Source organism: Nicotiana tabacum, chromosome 16 (assembly GCF_000715075.1).
Source record: "Nicotiana tabacum cultivar K326 chromosome 16, ASM71507v2, whole genome shotgun sequence".
In the NCBI taxonomy this organism is placed as follows: Eukaryota; Viridiplantae; Streptophyta; class Magnoliopsida; order Solanales; family Solanaceae; genus Nicotiana; species Nicotiana tabacum.
This window is the reverse complement of record NC_134095.1, coordinates 138975783-138992839: the sequence shown is the minus strand read 5'-3', so window position 1 is coordinate 138992839 and position 17057 is coordinate 138975783. Positions and strand designations below refer to the sequence as shown.

General features: G+C 38.1%; 1 protein-coding gene across 1 annotated transcript; it reads left to right on the top strand.

Moving 5' to 3' along the window:
• The first annotated feature begins 2843 nt into the window (after nt 1–2843).
• LOC142170774 (uncharacterized) lies at nt 2844–3476 on the top strand. The gene has a single exon (XM_075233378.1). The coding sequence runs from the start codon at nt 2891–2893 to the stop codon at nt 3257–3259; it is 369 nt and encodes a 122-aa protein (XP_075089479.1). The 5' UTR covers nt 2844–2890; the 3' UTR covers nt 3260–3476.
• Nucleotides 3477–17057: the final 13581 nt, after the last annotated feature.

The following is a 17057-nucleotide window of genomic DNA, read 5'->3' as shown; positions in this document are numbered from 1 at the left end:
CGACTAGTAGGGAGCACTGGCGAGGAGGAGAAGACAACGAACAGAGAGAGATATATGGTTGCTAGGAAGGAGGCGAAGATGGCAGTAACGGAGGCTAAGGTAGCAGCTTTTGCTCGTCTGTATGAGGAACTAGGGAACAAAGGCAGGGAGAAGAAGTTATTCCTACTTGCTAAGGTGAGAGAGAGGGCGGCTCGGGATCTGGACTAAGTGAGGTTCATAAAAGACGATGACAGCAAAGTTGTGACGGGGGAGGACCAGATTAAAAGGAGATGGCAGTCCTACTTTCATAGACTTCTAAATGAAGAAGGGGATCAGGATATTACACTAGGTGAATTGAGGAATGCGGAAAACCCCCATGAATTAAGTTATTGTAGGGACATTGAGGTCGATGAGGCCATGCAGGCAATGCGTAAGATGAGGAGGGGCAGAGCCATCGGGCTAGACGAAATTCCGGTTGAACTTTGGAGAGGTGTGGGTAGAGCAGGCTTGGAATGGCTTACTGCATTGTTTAGTGTTATATTCAAGACTAATAGGATGCCTGAAGAGTGGAGGTGGAGTACAATGGTCCCGTTGTATAAGAACAAAGGTGATGTCCAGAGCTGTAACAACTATAGGGGCATCAAATTACTAAGTCATACCATGAAAGTTTGGGAGAGAGTGGTAGAAATGAGAGTGCGAAGGACGGTGTCTATTTCAGACAACCAGTTCGGGTTCATGCCGGGGCGATCTACCACAGAAGCTATCCACCTTATTAGGAGGATAGTGGAACAGTACAGGGATAGGAAGAAGGATCTCCATATGGTGTTTATTGATCTGGAGAAAGCGTACGATAGGGTTCCTAGGAAGGTCTTATGGAGTTGCTTAGAGGATAAAGGGGTCCCGGTTGCATACATTAGGGTGATTAAAGACATGTATGATGGAGCTAAGACTCGGGTTAGAACAGTAGGAGGCAACTCCGAGCATTTTCCGATTGTTACAGGGTTGCACCAAGGGTCGGCGTTCAGCCCTTTCCTATTTTCCCTTGTGATGGATTTCATAACGCACAATATTCAAAGGGAGGTGCCATGGTGCATGCTATTTGCTGATGACATAGTCCTAATTGACGAGACCCGGTGCGACGTCAATGAGAGGCTAGAGGTTTGGAGACAGGCCCTTGAGTCTAAAGGGTTCAGATTGAGCAGGTCGAAGACGAAATACCTCGAGTGCAAATTTGGGGATGAAGCGACGGAGGAGGGAGTAGAAGTGAGGCTTGAATCTCAAGTCATACCTAATAGGGGTAGTTTCAAGTACCTTGGGTCAATTATTCAAGGGACCGGGGAGATCGACGGGGATGTCACACACCGTATAGGGGTGGGGTGGATGAAGTGGAAGTTAGCGACGGGAGTCCTGTGTGACAAGAAAGTGCCACCGTTACTAAAAGGTAAGTTTTATAGAGCAGTAGTTAGACCTGCCATGTTGTATGATACCGAGTGTTGGCCGGTTAAGAACCTACACATCCAGAAGATGCAAGTAGCAGAGATGAGGATGTTGAGGTGGATGTGCGGGCATACAAGGATGGATAAGATTAGGAACGAAGATATTCGAGAGAGGGTGGGCGTGGCCCCAATAGAGGACAAAATGCAGGAAGTACGACTCAGATGGTTCGGGCACATTCAGAGGAGGTGCACTGATGCACCTGTGAGGAGGTGTGAGCGATTGGCGGTGGTGGGTACGAGGAGAGGTAGAGGGAGACCTAAGAAGTATTGGGGAGAGGTGATCAAGCAGGACATGGCGCGACTTAGGATTACTGAGGACATGGCCCTAGACAGGGAATTGTGGAGGTCGAACATTAAGGTTGAAGGTTAGGGGGAAACAGCCTCTCTGCCCCTCGGGGTAGGGGTAAGGTCTGCGTACATACTACCCTCCCCAGACCTCACTTGTGGGATTATACTAGGATGTTGTTGTTGTTGTTGTGTATATAAAAATATACTTATATAGGTGTAATAATAAATTTAAATAACTATTTTTTATTGTCGATTTGGTTCGGTTATTTTTTGATTAAAACCAAAACCATACAAAGTGATTGATTTTTAAAATTCAAAACAAAAATCAAACCAAACCTAAAAAGTATCGATTTTTTCGATCGGTTTGGTTCAATTTTTTTGGGTTTTTATGAACACCCCTATTCTGACGTAAGGTTTAGAAAATAAAAGAAAATTACATTTACATGATTGTGACTAGGAGGTCAAGAGTTCGAGTCGTGGAAACTATTTCTTAAAAAAATACAGGATAAGGCTGCGTACAATAAACCCTTGTGGTTCGGCCAGTGGGAGCTTAGTACACTAGACTGGCTTACATTTACATGTCATAGAATATTTACATTTTCAGTGTCAGAAATCGTCAAATAATTGCATGTTGCTTCTAATCCTGGACTTTGCTACATTATAACAATATTTAATGGAGTAAAAAAGGTGTTTACTTGATGTAAATAAGCATTAATTTAGTAATGGAGTTGCTCATGTTTCTTTAACTAGATTAAACATACAGTCACGTAATACAAATTATGGATTAATAAGCAAGGAGTATACATTGGAAACCATTTACATGCCATGTTGAAGCGTTACAAAGTTAAAGAAATGTAAGTTCTCATTGGATTACCTACTAGAAGATATTTGTTATGTTATGACCTTGTAATAGATGATATGCATGGAGACTTTGCTTTAAATTAAATTAGGATATTATTGTTGAGAAGATGACCTAACTGACAATTTTTCCTATCTATCACAACCAAAGCAACTTATTCTTTCTATTTTTCACATAGCATGTCTATATAAGTTGTTCAAAGTAAAGCCTAAAGCATAATCAAGCAAAGCATAAAATACTAGTCTTCAGGCATTCATCACCTATAACAATGGCGTATCACCAGGACCAATCTTTTTTCTTGGTATTACTTATCACTTTATCGTTAACATGCAGCTATGCAATTCAAGCAGAAGCGCGCCATCTTCTTGAAGTAGTTATGCCTGAGATTCCTAAGCCTGAATTGCCCCATCTACCAGAAATCCCAACTTTGCCTAAGCCTGAATTCCCTGAAATTCCAAAACCTGAGTTGCCAACTCTGCCAAAGCCACAATTTCCTGAAATCCCAAAGCCGGAGTTGTCATCATTTCCAAAGCCTGAGCTGCCAACGTTGCCAAAACTCGAGTTTCCTGCCATTCCTAAGCCTGAATTTCCAACTTTGCCAAAGCCAGAAATCCCTCAGGTGCCTAAAAAGCCTTGAGTTTGATGCGAATGACATCCTCTTTTCCTCATGGAAGCAGAGCATTATATTGTTGAATGTTACACTTCCCTTGTGTCATGTGATCATGTTTTTTCTTTTGGTTAATTTTGTTGTACTAGAGATATTTGAAGTTTTCCTTTTGGAAAGATTACTTATGTGATTTCTGTCATCAGTTGCAGCTTCTTTTGGATGAAATATTTATGTGATTGTTCTATCATCGGTACTTCACTACTGTATTTGTGTTTCTAATGGCATTCATATACAATTATTTAATATTGATGGGAACCCTTGGAGCAACGGTAACGTTGTCTCTGTGTGAACTATAAGTCATGGGTTCGAGCCGTGGAAGCAGCCACTAATGCTTGTATTAGGTTAGACGGTCCATATCACACCCTTGGGTGCAGCCCTTACTCTGAACCTGCGTGAACACGAGATACTTTGTGCACCGAGCTTCCCTTTATACAATTATTTAATATATAAAGAAACTTACAATGCTTATAGAATGACTATAATTGCAATTCCTAGAGTTCTAGAAAACTCAATATTTGACAAATAACTTTTATCATGCAACAATCATCAGAACATTCTCTTATGTATCCATATAGTCGTTGCAAATTCAAAATATGTTGCAAAATTTTGTCGTTGGTTCCTTCTCATGCTAGGCAAAATAATCTTAGTTTTTGATTCATGTTTCCTATTCAAGACTGCTCAAGAACATAAGAAAATTGTGCATAACTCTTCTAGGTATGAAGCTGAAGCTTAGTCTAAATTCTGAGGGATAAATACATAGTGTTCATATCCAGTTAAAGACTATCCTGGAAAATTGCTCTTAGCTGAGCTGAGACTCTTATTACTTTTTCTTACATCTCGAGACACTGCAAAAAATGTCAGATAATAAGCCTAATTTACCTCTGGTGACGCAGAGGAACACAAGACTAAAATTAGGAGCAGATAACAGTAAAACCAATCGAGCAGTTTGATTTATGAAGAAGTAGAAGGAAGCATAGAATTTTCAGCATAAGAAAAACAAGACTAACTAGTTAAATATCTACCTCCATCTGAAAGGAGAGACATGAAGCAAAAAGAATATCAGGAATGGACTATAGTCTGAAGCAAAGTTTAGAAAATAAACGAAAGCTGCATTTCGTTTTCAGTATCAGAAATTGTCAAATAATTCCATGTAACTTCTACTCCCGGACTTTAGTGAGGATCTTGTGACATAACTAACAGTACTTAAACAATAGACTGACCGCAATTCTTGGCCCCGAGTTTTAGCAATTGCCAATGTTACCCGTGTCCAGGGGCATATTTACGGTGCTCCTGTAAAAATGGTTCAATGGCTAGTCTAGAAAACAGCTAAGCATGTATATAGAGGCTAATGGATTTGTATCTTTTTTCTTTACTTCTTCAGTATCCGGTAGGGGAGTAAACAGGATTTTACTTGATGTAGATAAGCATTAATTTAGTAATGGAGTTGCTCATGTTTCTACAACTAGATTAAACATATAATTACCTATACAATATTATGGATTAAACAAGGAGTTGAAACCAATTACTTGCCATCTTGAAGTGGTAAAAAGTTTAAAGAAAGGTGAGTTCTTATTGGATTACCTACTAGAAGACCTTTCTTATGTTATGACCTTAGCTTGTAGGAAGACCAACATAAAATATGTAATAGATATTAGCATGGAGAGTTTGCTTTAAATTAAATTAGGAGGTTATTGTTGAGAAGATGAACTAACAGTCAGTTTTTCCTACCAACCACAACCAAAGCTCAATTCTCTTTCCTATTCTCCACATCCAATATCTATATAAACTCAACCAAAGTAGCCTAAGACATAATCACTGAGTATAAAATACAAATCTTCAAGAATTTATCGCACCTTCAACAATGGCTTATCACCACAACCCATCCTTTTCCTTGTTATTACTTGTCACTTTATCATTAATAAGCAGCTATCTAATTCAAGCAGAAGCACGCCATCTTCTTGAAGTAACTATGCCTGAGCTTCCTAAGCCTGAATTGCCACATCTACCAGAAATCCCAACTTTGCCTAAGCCTGAATTCCCTGAAATTCCAAAACCTGAGCTGCCTGCTCTGCCAAAGCCACAATTGCCAGAAATCCCGAAGCCGGAGCTTCCAACAATGCCAAAGCCTGAACTTCCAACGATGCCAAAATTCGAGATCCCTGCCATTCCTAAGCTTGAATTTCCAACTTTGCCGAAGCCAGAAATCCCTCAAGTGCCTCAGAAGCCTTGAGCCCGAGGCGTATGAAACTCTCTTTGCCTCATTGAAGTAGCATTGTTGAAATGTTAACACTTATTGTGTCATATGATCATATGCTTTTCTTTGTTGTTCTAGAATCATTTGAAGCTTTCCTGTTGGAAGAATTGTTTATGTGATTGTTCTGTCATCAGTTAACTAATATATTTATTTCGTGGCATTATATACACATCGTTTTTACTTAATTTTCCTACTTTAACCCCTTCTTCCTTTTGGTGACAAGTGTTAGAACATACACAACGGAAGCAAACATACAATTCAGGCATCAAATACATGTAAACTAGACAATGCTATAATCACTAGATTAGAAGCACTAACCTCTTGAAATCGTTGGACAAATCCTCCACACAGCAAAAATCCAGGGCTATAGTCTTCTGCTATATGGCTAGTAAAATCTTGGACGATTTTGCTTTTAGGTGGGCAAGAACAATACAACTCTAAAATGTGACTTATTCGGTGAAATTAGTCTTCCTTAAGTAGACTAGTTTTTGGCCGAAAATTAGCTCCAAAAACGTGTAGGATTCTGCTTTCACAAGTAGAATCCTACTCCAACTCTACCAAATGACTTTTCTCCCAAGTTACTTTTTACCAAATTTAAGTCCAGGTTTTTACTAGGTATAGCAGGGAACACAGAAATAATAGGAGGCTACCAATTATACCATTAATTCGAAATTAGCATGAATTAACTCTTGCTATAATTAATTGCAATTTATTCCACTAAAAAATTGCAATTGAACTCCTCAATATGAATTTCGAAACTTCAATAACACTTATTTAACTCCCCTTGTTAAGATCTCAAATACCAATTAATTAAATTAAATTACTAAAAATTTAATTTAATCAACTAATTAAATCCTTTACTATTCCGCTTAAACTATTTCATGTGACGAATACAAAATCCACCGGCCGGGTTCTCACATGAAAATTTATAAGCTTAAATAAAGGAGTATCATCAAACTCAAAACCAAGTCATGGATTCTATCTATTAATTATTATTTCACATATTCATTTTAGGAGTATACTTACAAGTACTAGGTAGCAAAATGTTATATATATATATATATATATATATATATATATATATATATATATATATATATATATATATATATATATATATATATATATATATATTCAGTACAAAAACATCTTTTCTCTACTTGGTCCGTTCAATATACACTAAGCATACTAGCACAAGAAGTTGGAGTAAAACTACTCCTATAATCAAGGCAAATTATACTATAATCTTGTTCTACAATCATCAAGACACTTTGTCCAATAATATCTTTGATTGTGAACATAATTTATTAATTATGAGAACCGACAATTTAATCTTCTATGCATGAGCTAATACTCCATACACTAAATTGCCTACTACATAACTAAAATGTCACACATGTAACAAATGATCTATTTAAAGTAGTTCTTTCTTGAATTGAATAAATTAAATAAATAATTATTCCATAAAGAATAAACAAAATACTATGTCTAAACCGCATGGTTAATAGCATATCCCAACAGTCTCCCACTTAGACTCACAACCATGCGTCTACTACTCTAATACCCATTCCTTCTACATGCTTGTCAAAAATCTTCTGTGTCAAGCTCTTTGTAAACGGGTCTACCAAATTGTCCTCTGACGCAATCTTCAACACTTTTGCATCACCTCTCTGAGTTATGTCCCGAATTAAGTGATATTTACGCTCAATATGTTTACTCCTTTTATGACTTCTTAGTTCCTTCGAGTTTGCAACTGCACCACTATTGTCACAATAAAATACAATCAGTACATGAACCGAAGGAACCACATTAAGCTCTTTTAGAAAGTTCCTGAGCCAAACAACCTCTTTAGCTGCCTCAGAAGCAGCCACATATTTGGGTTCTATGGTGGAATCATCAACACATGATTGGTTGATGTTCCTCCAACTTATGGCTCCACCTCCTAAGGTAAAAAATATCGTGAGGTAGATTTTCTAGAGTCTCTATCTGACTGGAAATCTGAATCAGTATAGCCAATAGGTGCAAGATCACCTGAGTGATACACCAACATATAATCCTTAGTCCTTTTCAAGTACTTGATTATATGCTTAATGGCGGTCCGGGGTTAGACTGAAATCTACTAACCATACCAACCGCAAAGTAGATATCAGGTCTAGTACACAACATATCATACATAAGACTCCCTACAGTAGAAGCATAAGGGACCGCCTTCATCTTTTCTATCTCATCGGTCGTTTTTGGGGACTGATCTTTCGATAGAGAGATTCCATGTCTAAAAGGGAGAAACACTTTCTTGGAATCTTCCATGCTAAAACTGGTGAGAATAGTATCAATATATGTTGATACCCAATTTTTCCACAATATTTTCAAAACTATTTGGCATCAATTAGTATTTTTATACAATTTCTGTATTTTTAAAACATTTTAACGAATTTCTCCCAGCATTTTATTTAAAAAACAATCACTAATTGTATCACAAATAGTTTTATAATAATTTGTGTGGTTTAATGTTATCATTTGCATTTTTACTAAGTTTCAATTATTGCACAAATAGCCATTTTTGTATTTTTAGGATGCAGTTGCAAGTACTTTGCATATAGCCTATGCATGTATTATTACATTATTTCAATAGAAAATAGCCCTTTGCATTTTTTAAAAATATTAAGTAATTATTTTAAAATATTTTCAGGCATGAAAAGCATTTTTAAAGTCTATTAGTTATTTTTAAAAATTGTTTATCAATTAAATCGGGTATTTAACAAATAGCACCTTTAACCATAATTAAATTCGGACCACTGGCCCAATCAAGTACACCCCTAGCCCAATTAAAACCCAACCCAATTAATCTAACCCAAAACCCTGACCCAATTTTATAACCCGCCCCAGCCCGGAACCAATCTTGGCCGTTGATCTCAAGAGATCAATGGTCCAAAACAAACCTTCCTTTTTTATCTAACCTAACCCCCGAAACCCTAAGCCATTTTCACCAAACAGCCGCCCTGAAACCCCCTTTCCTCTCCAATTCTCTCTGAAACCTAAACCTAACCCTAGACACGACCACCAAAAACCAACCCTAATCCCTGTGATTCCTACTCGATCTATCACTTCCCATAGTTGTACGAGACCTCTACTTGTCTCCTATCTCCCTGGTTGTTTGATTGTGTGGTTTTTGTGGAAGGACCTCGAAGAGATCTGGTCCAAATCTCGTTTAAGGCTCTTCAAGAGTTTGTCCATGGTCTGTGAGTGATCTCTATCGTAGTTTCACGGCTCAAATCCTTGATTCAAAGACAAGATTCTCTTACCCTTTCTCTTTTCTTCAAGAAACCCAATGTTTGGACTTGAGTCGGTTTAGATCTCCATAGATATGGAACCATCCGTTCATCATTGATTTTCCTAAAAGTTCCTTTACTTCTTTACTAGTTAATCGATGTCTAAACATTTTTTGTTATATTAGGATTTGTTTTCCTGTTGTTTGTTTGTCGAACCTCTAGGTATCTGAAACATTTCTAAACTTCCATGGCTACTCTTCTGGGTTCTTTTAATCCTTTACTACTTACCGATTTTTAAACACAATAATACTTCAGGTTTTGACTTCTATGACTTCTGTTTGTTCGAATCTCTGTGTGTTGGCATGCCTTCAAGTTTTCTTATTTAAGTGTTTTCAAACTAGGGTTTCATCCCTTTAAGTTTTTTGCAAAAATTCTAAAGTGTTTGACTGTGTTTCTCTTTACTTGTTCGACTGATTTTTCATCTATGTTTAAATCCCTAGGATTTCTGCTTATTTCATTGATTATTTCAATATTTCGCCCGTTATTCGTTAGTTCTGTTAATTGAAAGGGATTGACTAGTTTTATTTGCCTAATTATGGTCCAAATTATATTTTTTGCCGAGATTGGTACTTCTCTGTGATTTTTTTCCTTATTTGAGACTCATGACTAGTACTACTTGCCTTAATTAGTTTATTAGCCTGATTTATGGGATTTAATTACTTTAACCGACTCCTAGAGGGTCTTTGATTGATTTATTTATCTTATTGAACCTATAATTTGGATGTTAATTAATTCTCCCTAATTTAAGGGGTGATTTCTGGATTTTGTTGAATTATTTGATTGGGTTTAGTCGTAATTAACTATTTAATTTTACTTGTATACCTTACTTGGAACTCTTAATTATTCTTTGCCTTATTTGTTTTACTTTGCTAATTGCTATATAAGCTCCTTATTCTGACTTTTGAAAAGGACACGCACATTAGTTCATCAACACTCTCACACTCTCAAAGCTCTCTATTCTCTTCTATTACTTGTAATCCTTACTAACCAAGCCGGCTGTAAGCCAAGGCTGGCTATTTGCACCATCTCTGCTCTATACTATGTATCCTCTATTTAATGGTATCTCCTAATTCAATTCAAATTCCAAAACTATGTGTTTCTTTGCTGTTTCAATTCATTAGTTGTGACTTCTAATCCTTTTTATTATTTTATTATCATGTGCTCAATGTGTAATCAGCATGTCTAGATCACACAACCTAACTACTGTATCACTTAGCATATTGGAGTTTGTTGTGACTAGTATATTTATCCATAAGAACCTATTTACTGTTTAGTATGCCCAATCTTGCCTTGTGATAACTGCATGCATCCTGTTTTTCTCATTAGCATGTCTAAGATACATTGCTTGTTTACTGATTCACCCAGCATGTCTTAATTCTTCTTGTTCTATCTGTGATTAGTATTTCCAAACTATGAATGTTTTCATGAAGTGCTTGCCTAGTTTGTTCATCTAAATCTTGCTTACTCTACTTCACTAATGAGATCCTACTAAGTCATCTAGCTCTACAAAGTACTTTGATTGTGTGTCCAAGATCTATGCTTTCTCAACATGTCTTTGCTGTAACCTTTGTAATTAACTTACAATTTCTTGAGAAGCTTGTGCACCTGTTTGCTTATACATTATGGTGTATTCTATATGTCCCCAAATCCTTTCTCCCTATGTGTAGAGTCTGCTTGCCCAAAAGTGTTTTTGAAGTTGTTTGTTTTATGAATTGCACTCTGATTTCAAAAATGTTCTTCATGTTTTTCTCAAACTGTTTTACCACCCAAACTAGTACTGGTTTCAGAGAATTCATTCCTAAGACTTTTCTTTATACTGTTCACCAAAAACTCTTTCAAATCATGTCAATCACTCTCATTTATTCTTAGGTTATTAAGTTCTGCCCCTCTGGTATGTGTACTTCTTAGAGGTCTACGAGACCTCTCTGAACTCTGGCATATTAGGGCTGGCACTTCCACACTGCAGATAATCAGTCTTTATTTGAGAAAGTCTGGGTGTGAGCACTGCCCGGGATCCTTAGGTCCCTAAGGAACTATGACACAGATGGGCATGAAATTGGGCTATAGAATCTTGGGCATTTGAGACTAGTGAAGGCTTGGTACACTAGGATTTGCTTTGGCCCTATTTCAGGCTCCCTATAGCTTAATATATATTTATATTTACATATTATACTCAATCCTTGGTCTATAATAATTATCATAAACAAATATTGAGGTGACTAGTGAAAGGGAGGGTAGTTGTATATTGTGGGTAAGGTTGGGTAGATAACATGCCTATGGGGTCTAATTTCGATTCAAATGTGTTTTGTTAGATGACATGCCTATAGGGGTTCATTTGGTTCAAATGTGTTTGTTAGATAATATGTCTATAGGATTTGCTTTGGTTCAAATAAATTCTGCTTGCTTTACTTTTACATAATTAGAAGCCATGCCTATAGGGTCTAAAATCAGCTTAGTTGTAGAAATCATGCCTATAGATCTAAAATCAGTTTAGTTAGATCTAAAATTAGTTTAATTAAAAATCATGCCTGTAAGTTCTAAATCAGATTAACTGACCTACTCATTTCTTTAATAGTCTTCAATGCTGCATTAATTAATATTACTAGAAAGCATGCCTATAGGATCCAGATTGCCCGCTTTAAAATGGTTTACTGGTTTATTGCATTTCTGATTAATGATTAGATACTATGCTCATAGGATATCACTATTACACTCCTAGGCAAGCCTATAGGGCGACTAAAATCCTGCAAACTGTAAAAGTACGCTTTATTATCTGTGACTGCTCATATTCAACAAGTCTAAAATTAGTAGGCAAACTACATAGGTCTTTGACACTTTGGTCCTAACTCAATATTGCATATTCTCTGCTCACCTAGATATCCTGTTCTAGGGCTTCTTTTAAAACACCTGAAACAGTGTTTAAGACGTGCACTTGCTTGCTTTGTTATGTGGAGGTAAAACTTGAGCCTTTAATTGTTTCATCTTTGGTCCAGTCCTAACTGTTTTGGTTGTTGCCTAGATTTTTCTCATTTAAGAACCTTAGGATAGTCTAGAACTACCCAAACTAGAGGTCTTAAATACCTCAGGGCCACAAGGAAGAGACCGGTAATGCATGCATAGGATGTCTTCTAAGGTTTCTAGAACGCTTTAGGCCAAGACCAAGGGGAGGGAATTGGGTAGTAAGGATATGATGATTGCGCGCTAATGTCACGTGTAGCCCCTTGTTGAGGAGTGATTACCGGGCATTGCACTAGTATGATCCTGTAGGCTAACCAACCTAGGACCCCTCTTTCCAATTCCCGTTGTTTAAATTCTTCAGCTTTCTCTACATATATATATATATATATATATATATATATATATATATATATATATATATATATATATATATATATATATATATATATGCAAGTTGTTCAAACCTCTCTCTTGCTTCCATTACCTGAATCATACATGTGTTTAGAATGTGAAAACATGCCTTTATTCGCGAATTTGTGTTGCAATTGTTTACTTGTAAAATGATTAATTCACATAGTTTAAGTTCGATCGGGACCCACCGTTGTGGACCACGAGGGGGGCCTAAAACCTTCCCTTCAACGTTATTTCAAGCCCTTACCCTAATCTCTATTAATGCAAACTAGTTCATGAGTTAATTGCTCTAGGTGCCCTACCGCACCACAATCTAGGTGGCGACTTTTCAAATACCCAACTCCTAAAAGGAAACAAATTGTTCCCCCATGAATGTCGAAACCCAGACTTCCTCGTCAAAAAGGTAAAAAGGGGAAGGGGGGGGGGGGGCGACAACATCATTCTTGTTACATCTCACGTTTTTCGTATGTTAAAATTTCGTCTTCAGTTAATTGACGTAGACTCGGGGATGAGATCATCTTGACGTTAATATATTTATGCTATTTATAACAAGCGATAAATAAGTGTTATGAAGGATAAAGGGATACACAGATTAAAGGAAACGAGTTACGTTGAAAGTGGTCAATTTGGAATAAAATACGGGTCGAGCGATAATACCCGATAATTATAAACTAGTACCATGCAAGATACCATATGACCACGGTAGTATAATCCATAAACTATATATGAAGTATTTTAAAAATAAATAGAATTTTAAGTAATTTATAATAATTTTTAAATTATGCGGGTAATTGGTTAATTATGCGGGTAATTAGTTAATTATCGGGTAACGAGACATTACCCGGTTAACTAATAAGTGGATAAAAAATTAAATAAATAACCCACCCCTACTCCCCACGTGGCAGTATGCCACCATCCAAGCATATGACTCATAGTCATATATGCTTGTAACGTGTAAAGTTATTTTATGACTCATTAAAATGAGTCACGTTAAAGACTTGTTTCAAAGTCTAACGTGTACAGACTTGAATTTCAAAGAGTCACTTTGAATGAGTCACTTTTCTGATTCTTGACAACATTTCAAAGACTTGTTTTAAAAGTCTGATTTTTGAATTGGGTAAAGTTTAATTCTTGGTAACATTTCCAAGAGTCAGATTCTTAGTAACATTTCAAGACATATTGTCTTTAAGAAGGATCGTTAAAGAGCAGAATTAGAAATCAAATTCATCCAAAATTTTACAAAACCAAGCCAAGTTCGTTCCAATTTCAAGGAATCCACTATAAATTTCGTTCTAAAATTTCGCAGAACACATATGTTAAGGCTAAGCTTTTCCTTCCTTTTAGCATGATCGTGTCATCATACAAGTTTGATAACGAGCCATAAATAAAAATTCATATACCGGAATTTACGTATATTTGGTTAGTCTCACAAATTACGGATATTTTCCTAGTTTTGTAAGTTACAATATTCTCTATATTGGAACTTCATATTCAATTGAGTATTTTCTTCTTCCAGTCAAAAGAGCAGAGAATTTACATATATACAATATTAAAATTATTTTCATTACCATCGAGCTATAATCGATGGGCAGGCCCCTATTGGGCAACCTTTGATCAGATGATAAATTATATACTGAGCCTACTGTGCCCAAGCAGTTATGAGTAGGCCCAGTTGGTCGAGATACAGAGCCTAATATGGCCGAGAGCCTACTACGACAGAACAGTTATATATATACCGAGCCTATTGTGGCCGAACGCTTATGAGCAAGCCTAGTTAGTCAAGATACAGAGCCTAGTATGGCCGAGCACCTATGAGCGAGCCTACTACGGCAGAGCATTTATATATATACCGAGCCTTATAGGGCAGGATAGTTATTTTACTCACTATATTGAGAGAGTTGAGTCAGTATCAGCAGATGAGCATATCTTCAGATTATCTTGACCCCCAGTTGGTTTCAGTTATTATATTATTAGTTCAGTTTCAGCTTCAGCTTCAATATATTGCCTTACATACTCTGTACATTACTTCGCACTGACGTCCCTTTCTGGGGGCACTGCATTTCATATGTGCAGGTTCAGACAGACAGACGAGTAGACCTTATTAGTAGGTGTATTCCCGAGTTCAGCCTTATCGGTAAGCTCCCCGTCTTTCGGAGTTGACGGGTCTAGCAGTTTGGAGTACACCTTGTGCATATATGTAGATAGGTTAAGGGTAGTTTGGGGCCCTGTTCCGATCACAATACATCTATCAGTAGAGGCTTGTAGATATATCCTGTTAGTTAGTACAGTATGTTGGGTTTGTAGGCCCTGTAGGTATATTTTGTTGGCTTGTCAGTTGTAGTAATTATGACGGCCTTGCCGGCCCAGCTTTATGTTGAAGTTTAGTCAGTGTTAGTCTCTATTCAGTTTTATATTTTACATCGCACATTATCTTTCAATGAGGCCCATGGCCAAAATATGACATTATATGTTCAGAGTCTCTTAGTCGCAAGTGATACACAAGGATAGTTGAGGCACTGAGTGCTGGTCTCACCCCTAGGCTTGGGCGTGACAAAGTGGTATCTAAGAAGTTCTGTCCTAGGGAGTCTACAAGCCATGTCTAGTAGAGTCTTGTTTATAAATATGTGGTGCACCACATGATATAAGCAGGGGACTACATGCATTTAGGAGTTGGTTACCCTTCTTTCAAATCTAAATCGTGTTGTAGCACTGAATTATACGAAATTTGAGTTAAACTTACGTGTTGACGTTTGCATGCACAAACGACGGTAACTAGAAAGACTACGGCTAACCAGATGAGAGAAACAACAGTAGGTGAGGGGACTAGTAGGGTACCCCCAGCAGATGGGGCCCAATCGGAGTCGCAGGGAGAGACCTCTACCCAGCGATTACCGGCTCCTCCGCCACCTGAGGAGATTCCTAGGGAGACCGCAAATCTAGTCCCCCCATTCGCTTCTATCAGATCAGGACTTGAGGAGTGCGGTGCATTTGTTGGCACAGTTGGTAGCTACCTAGCAACAGGCTAGGGCATCCGCTAGTGCAGGACTTTATGAGGGATCTAGGAGTTTAAGTGTCCGAGAGTTTATTACTTTGAATCCCCTAGAGTTCACGGGGACAGATCAGAGCGAGGACCCGCAGAATTTCATAGATCAGCTTCATAGGATCTATCGGGTTATGCATGCCACGGAAAAAGAGGCAGTTGAGTTAGCAACTTTTCGACTCCGGGATATAGCCATCCTTTGGTATGAGGGATGGGAAAGGTCTAGGGGACGTGATGCACCTCGTGCTATTTCAGAGAATTTTTCAGATGCCTTCTTTGACCAGTACTTACTGTGAGATATCTGACAGCCCGACTTAATCAGTTTCTAGGCCTCAAGCAGGGAAATATTAGTGTTCGAGAATATAGTCTCCATTTTAACTCATTGACCAGATATGCACCATCCATAGTTGCTACTATACAGGATAGAATCCATAGGTTTATAGCAGGGTTGGCCCCAGAGTTGGCCGAGGCGTGTACCATCGCTGTATTATAGGATAGTATGGATATCTCTCGGGTTCAGGCATTTGCCGAAAATATAGAGAGGGGTAGGCATCGGCAGCAGAGTACGGAGAGGACTGAGTCAAGGCAACGTAAGAGGATGAGATTGGCCAGGTCTCAGGAGCAGTCTTAGGGTAGTCACATGCCTAGTACTTCAAACGACCACCTAGACCTTCGCCACCTTAGCTACAGGGTTACAGGTATGACCGCTATACTCAGTCAGGACTAGGTGAGAGCTCCCAGGTGTCAAGTTTGCAGCAATAACGAGGTTCGAGACAGACAGGGCCATTTTCGATGCGATATGCCATCTGCGGTCGAGGACACTTGGGCCAATGCCGAGCCGGTTTTGATGCTTGTTATATATGTGGACGTCTAGGGCATATGATGCAAGATTGCCCAAATAGAGATTTTGGGGGTATGTCGCAACCAGCAAATTCAGCGATAGGATCAGCTATGTCTGTGTATCCTTCAGGGCACGAGTCTCAGTCTTCGGCTGGTAGAGGTCAAGGCAGAGGTAGAGGGTCTAGTTCAGGTGGTAACCAGAATCGTATCTATGCACTAGCAAGTCGACAGGCCCAAGAGTCCTCACCAGATGTTGTAATGGGTATGTTGACCATTTGTTCTCACGATGTTTATGCCTTGATAGACCCAGGATCTACTTTATCATGTATTATCCCATTTGTCGTGCAGAAATTTGGTATAGTGCCCGAAATACTAAGTGATCCTTTTGCAATATCTATATCGGTCGAAGAATCAATTATCGCTAGATGCATTTACCGAGGTTGTACGGTATCAATTTGTAGTCATCAGACCTCAGCCGACCTAATTGAACTAGAGATGTTGGATTTTGATGCTATGGACTGGTTGGCAGCTTGTTATGACACAGTTGATTGTCGAGCAAAGACAGCTAGATTTCATTTTCTAGGTGGGCCAGTCCTTAAATAGGTAGGTAATACAGCGACACCCAGAGGCAGATTTATTTCCTATCTAAAGGTAAGGAAAATGATTGCAAAAGGGTGCATTTATCATATTGTGCGATTTAAAGATGCAGATGCTGAGATATCTACACTTTAATCTATTCCAGTAGTAAAGGAGTACGAGGATGTATTTCCATATGAACTTCCAGGTATTCCTCCAGAGCGAGAGATTGATTTTGGCATCGATTTGCCTCAGGGAACGCAACCAATATCCATCCCTCCATATAGAATGGCACCTGCCAAATTAAAGGAGTTGAAGAAGCAGTTAAAAGATTTACTGGAGAAAGGTTTCATCAAGCCC

Excerpts from the sequence above, each read along its gene's own strand:
- LOC142170774 (XM_075233378.1), top strand. The coding sequence starts at position 2,891 with ATGGCGTATCACCAGGACCAATCTTTTTTCTTGGTATTACTTATCACT.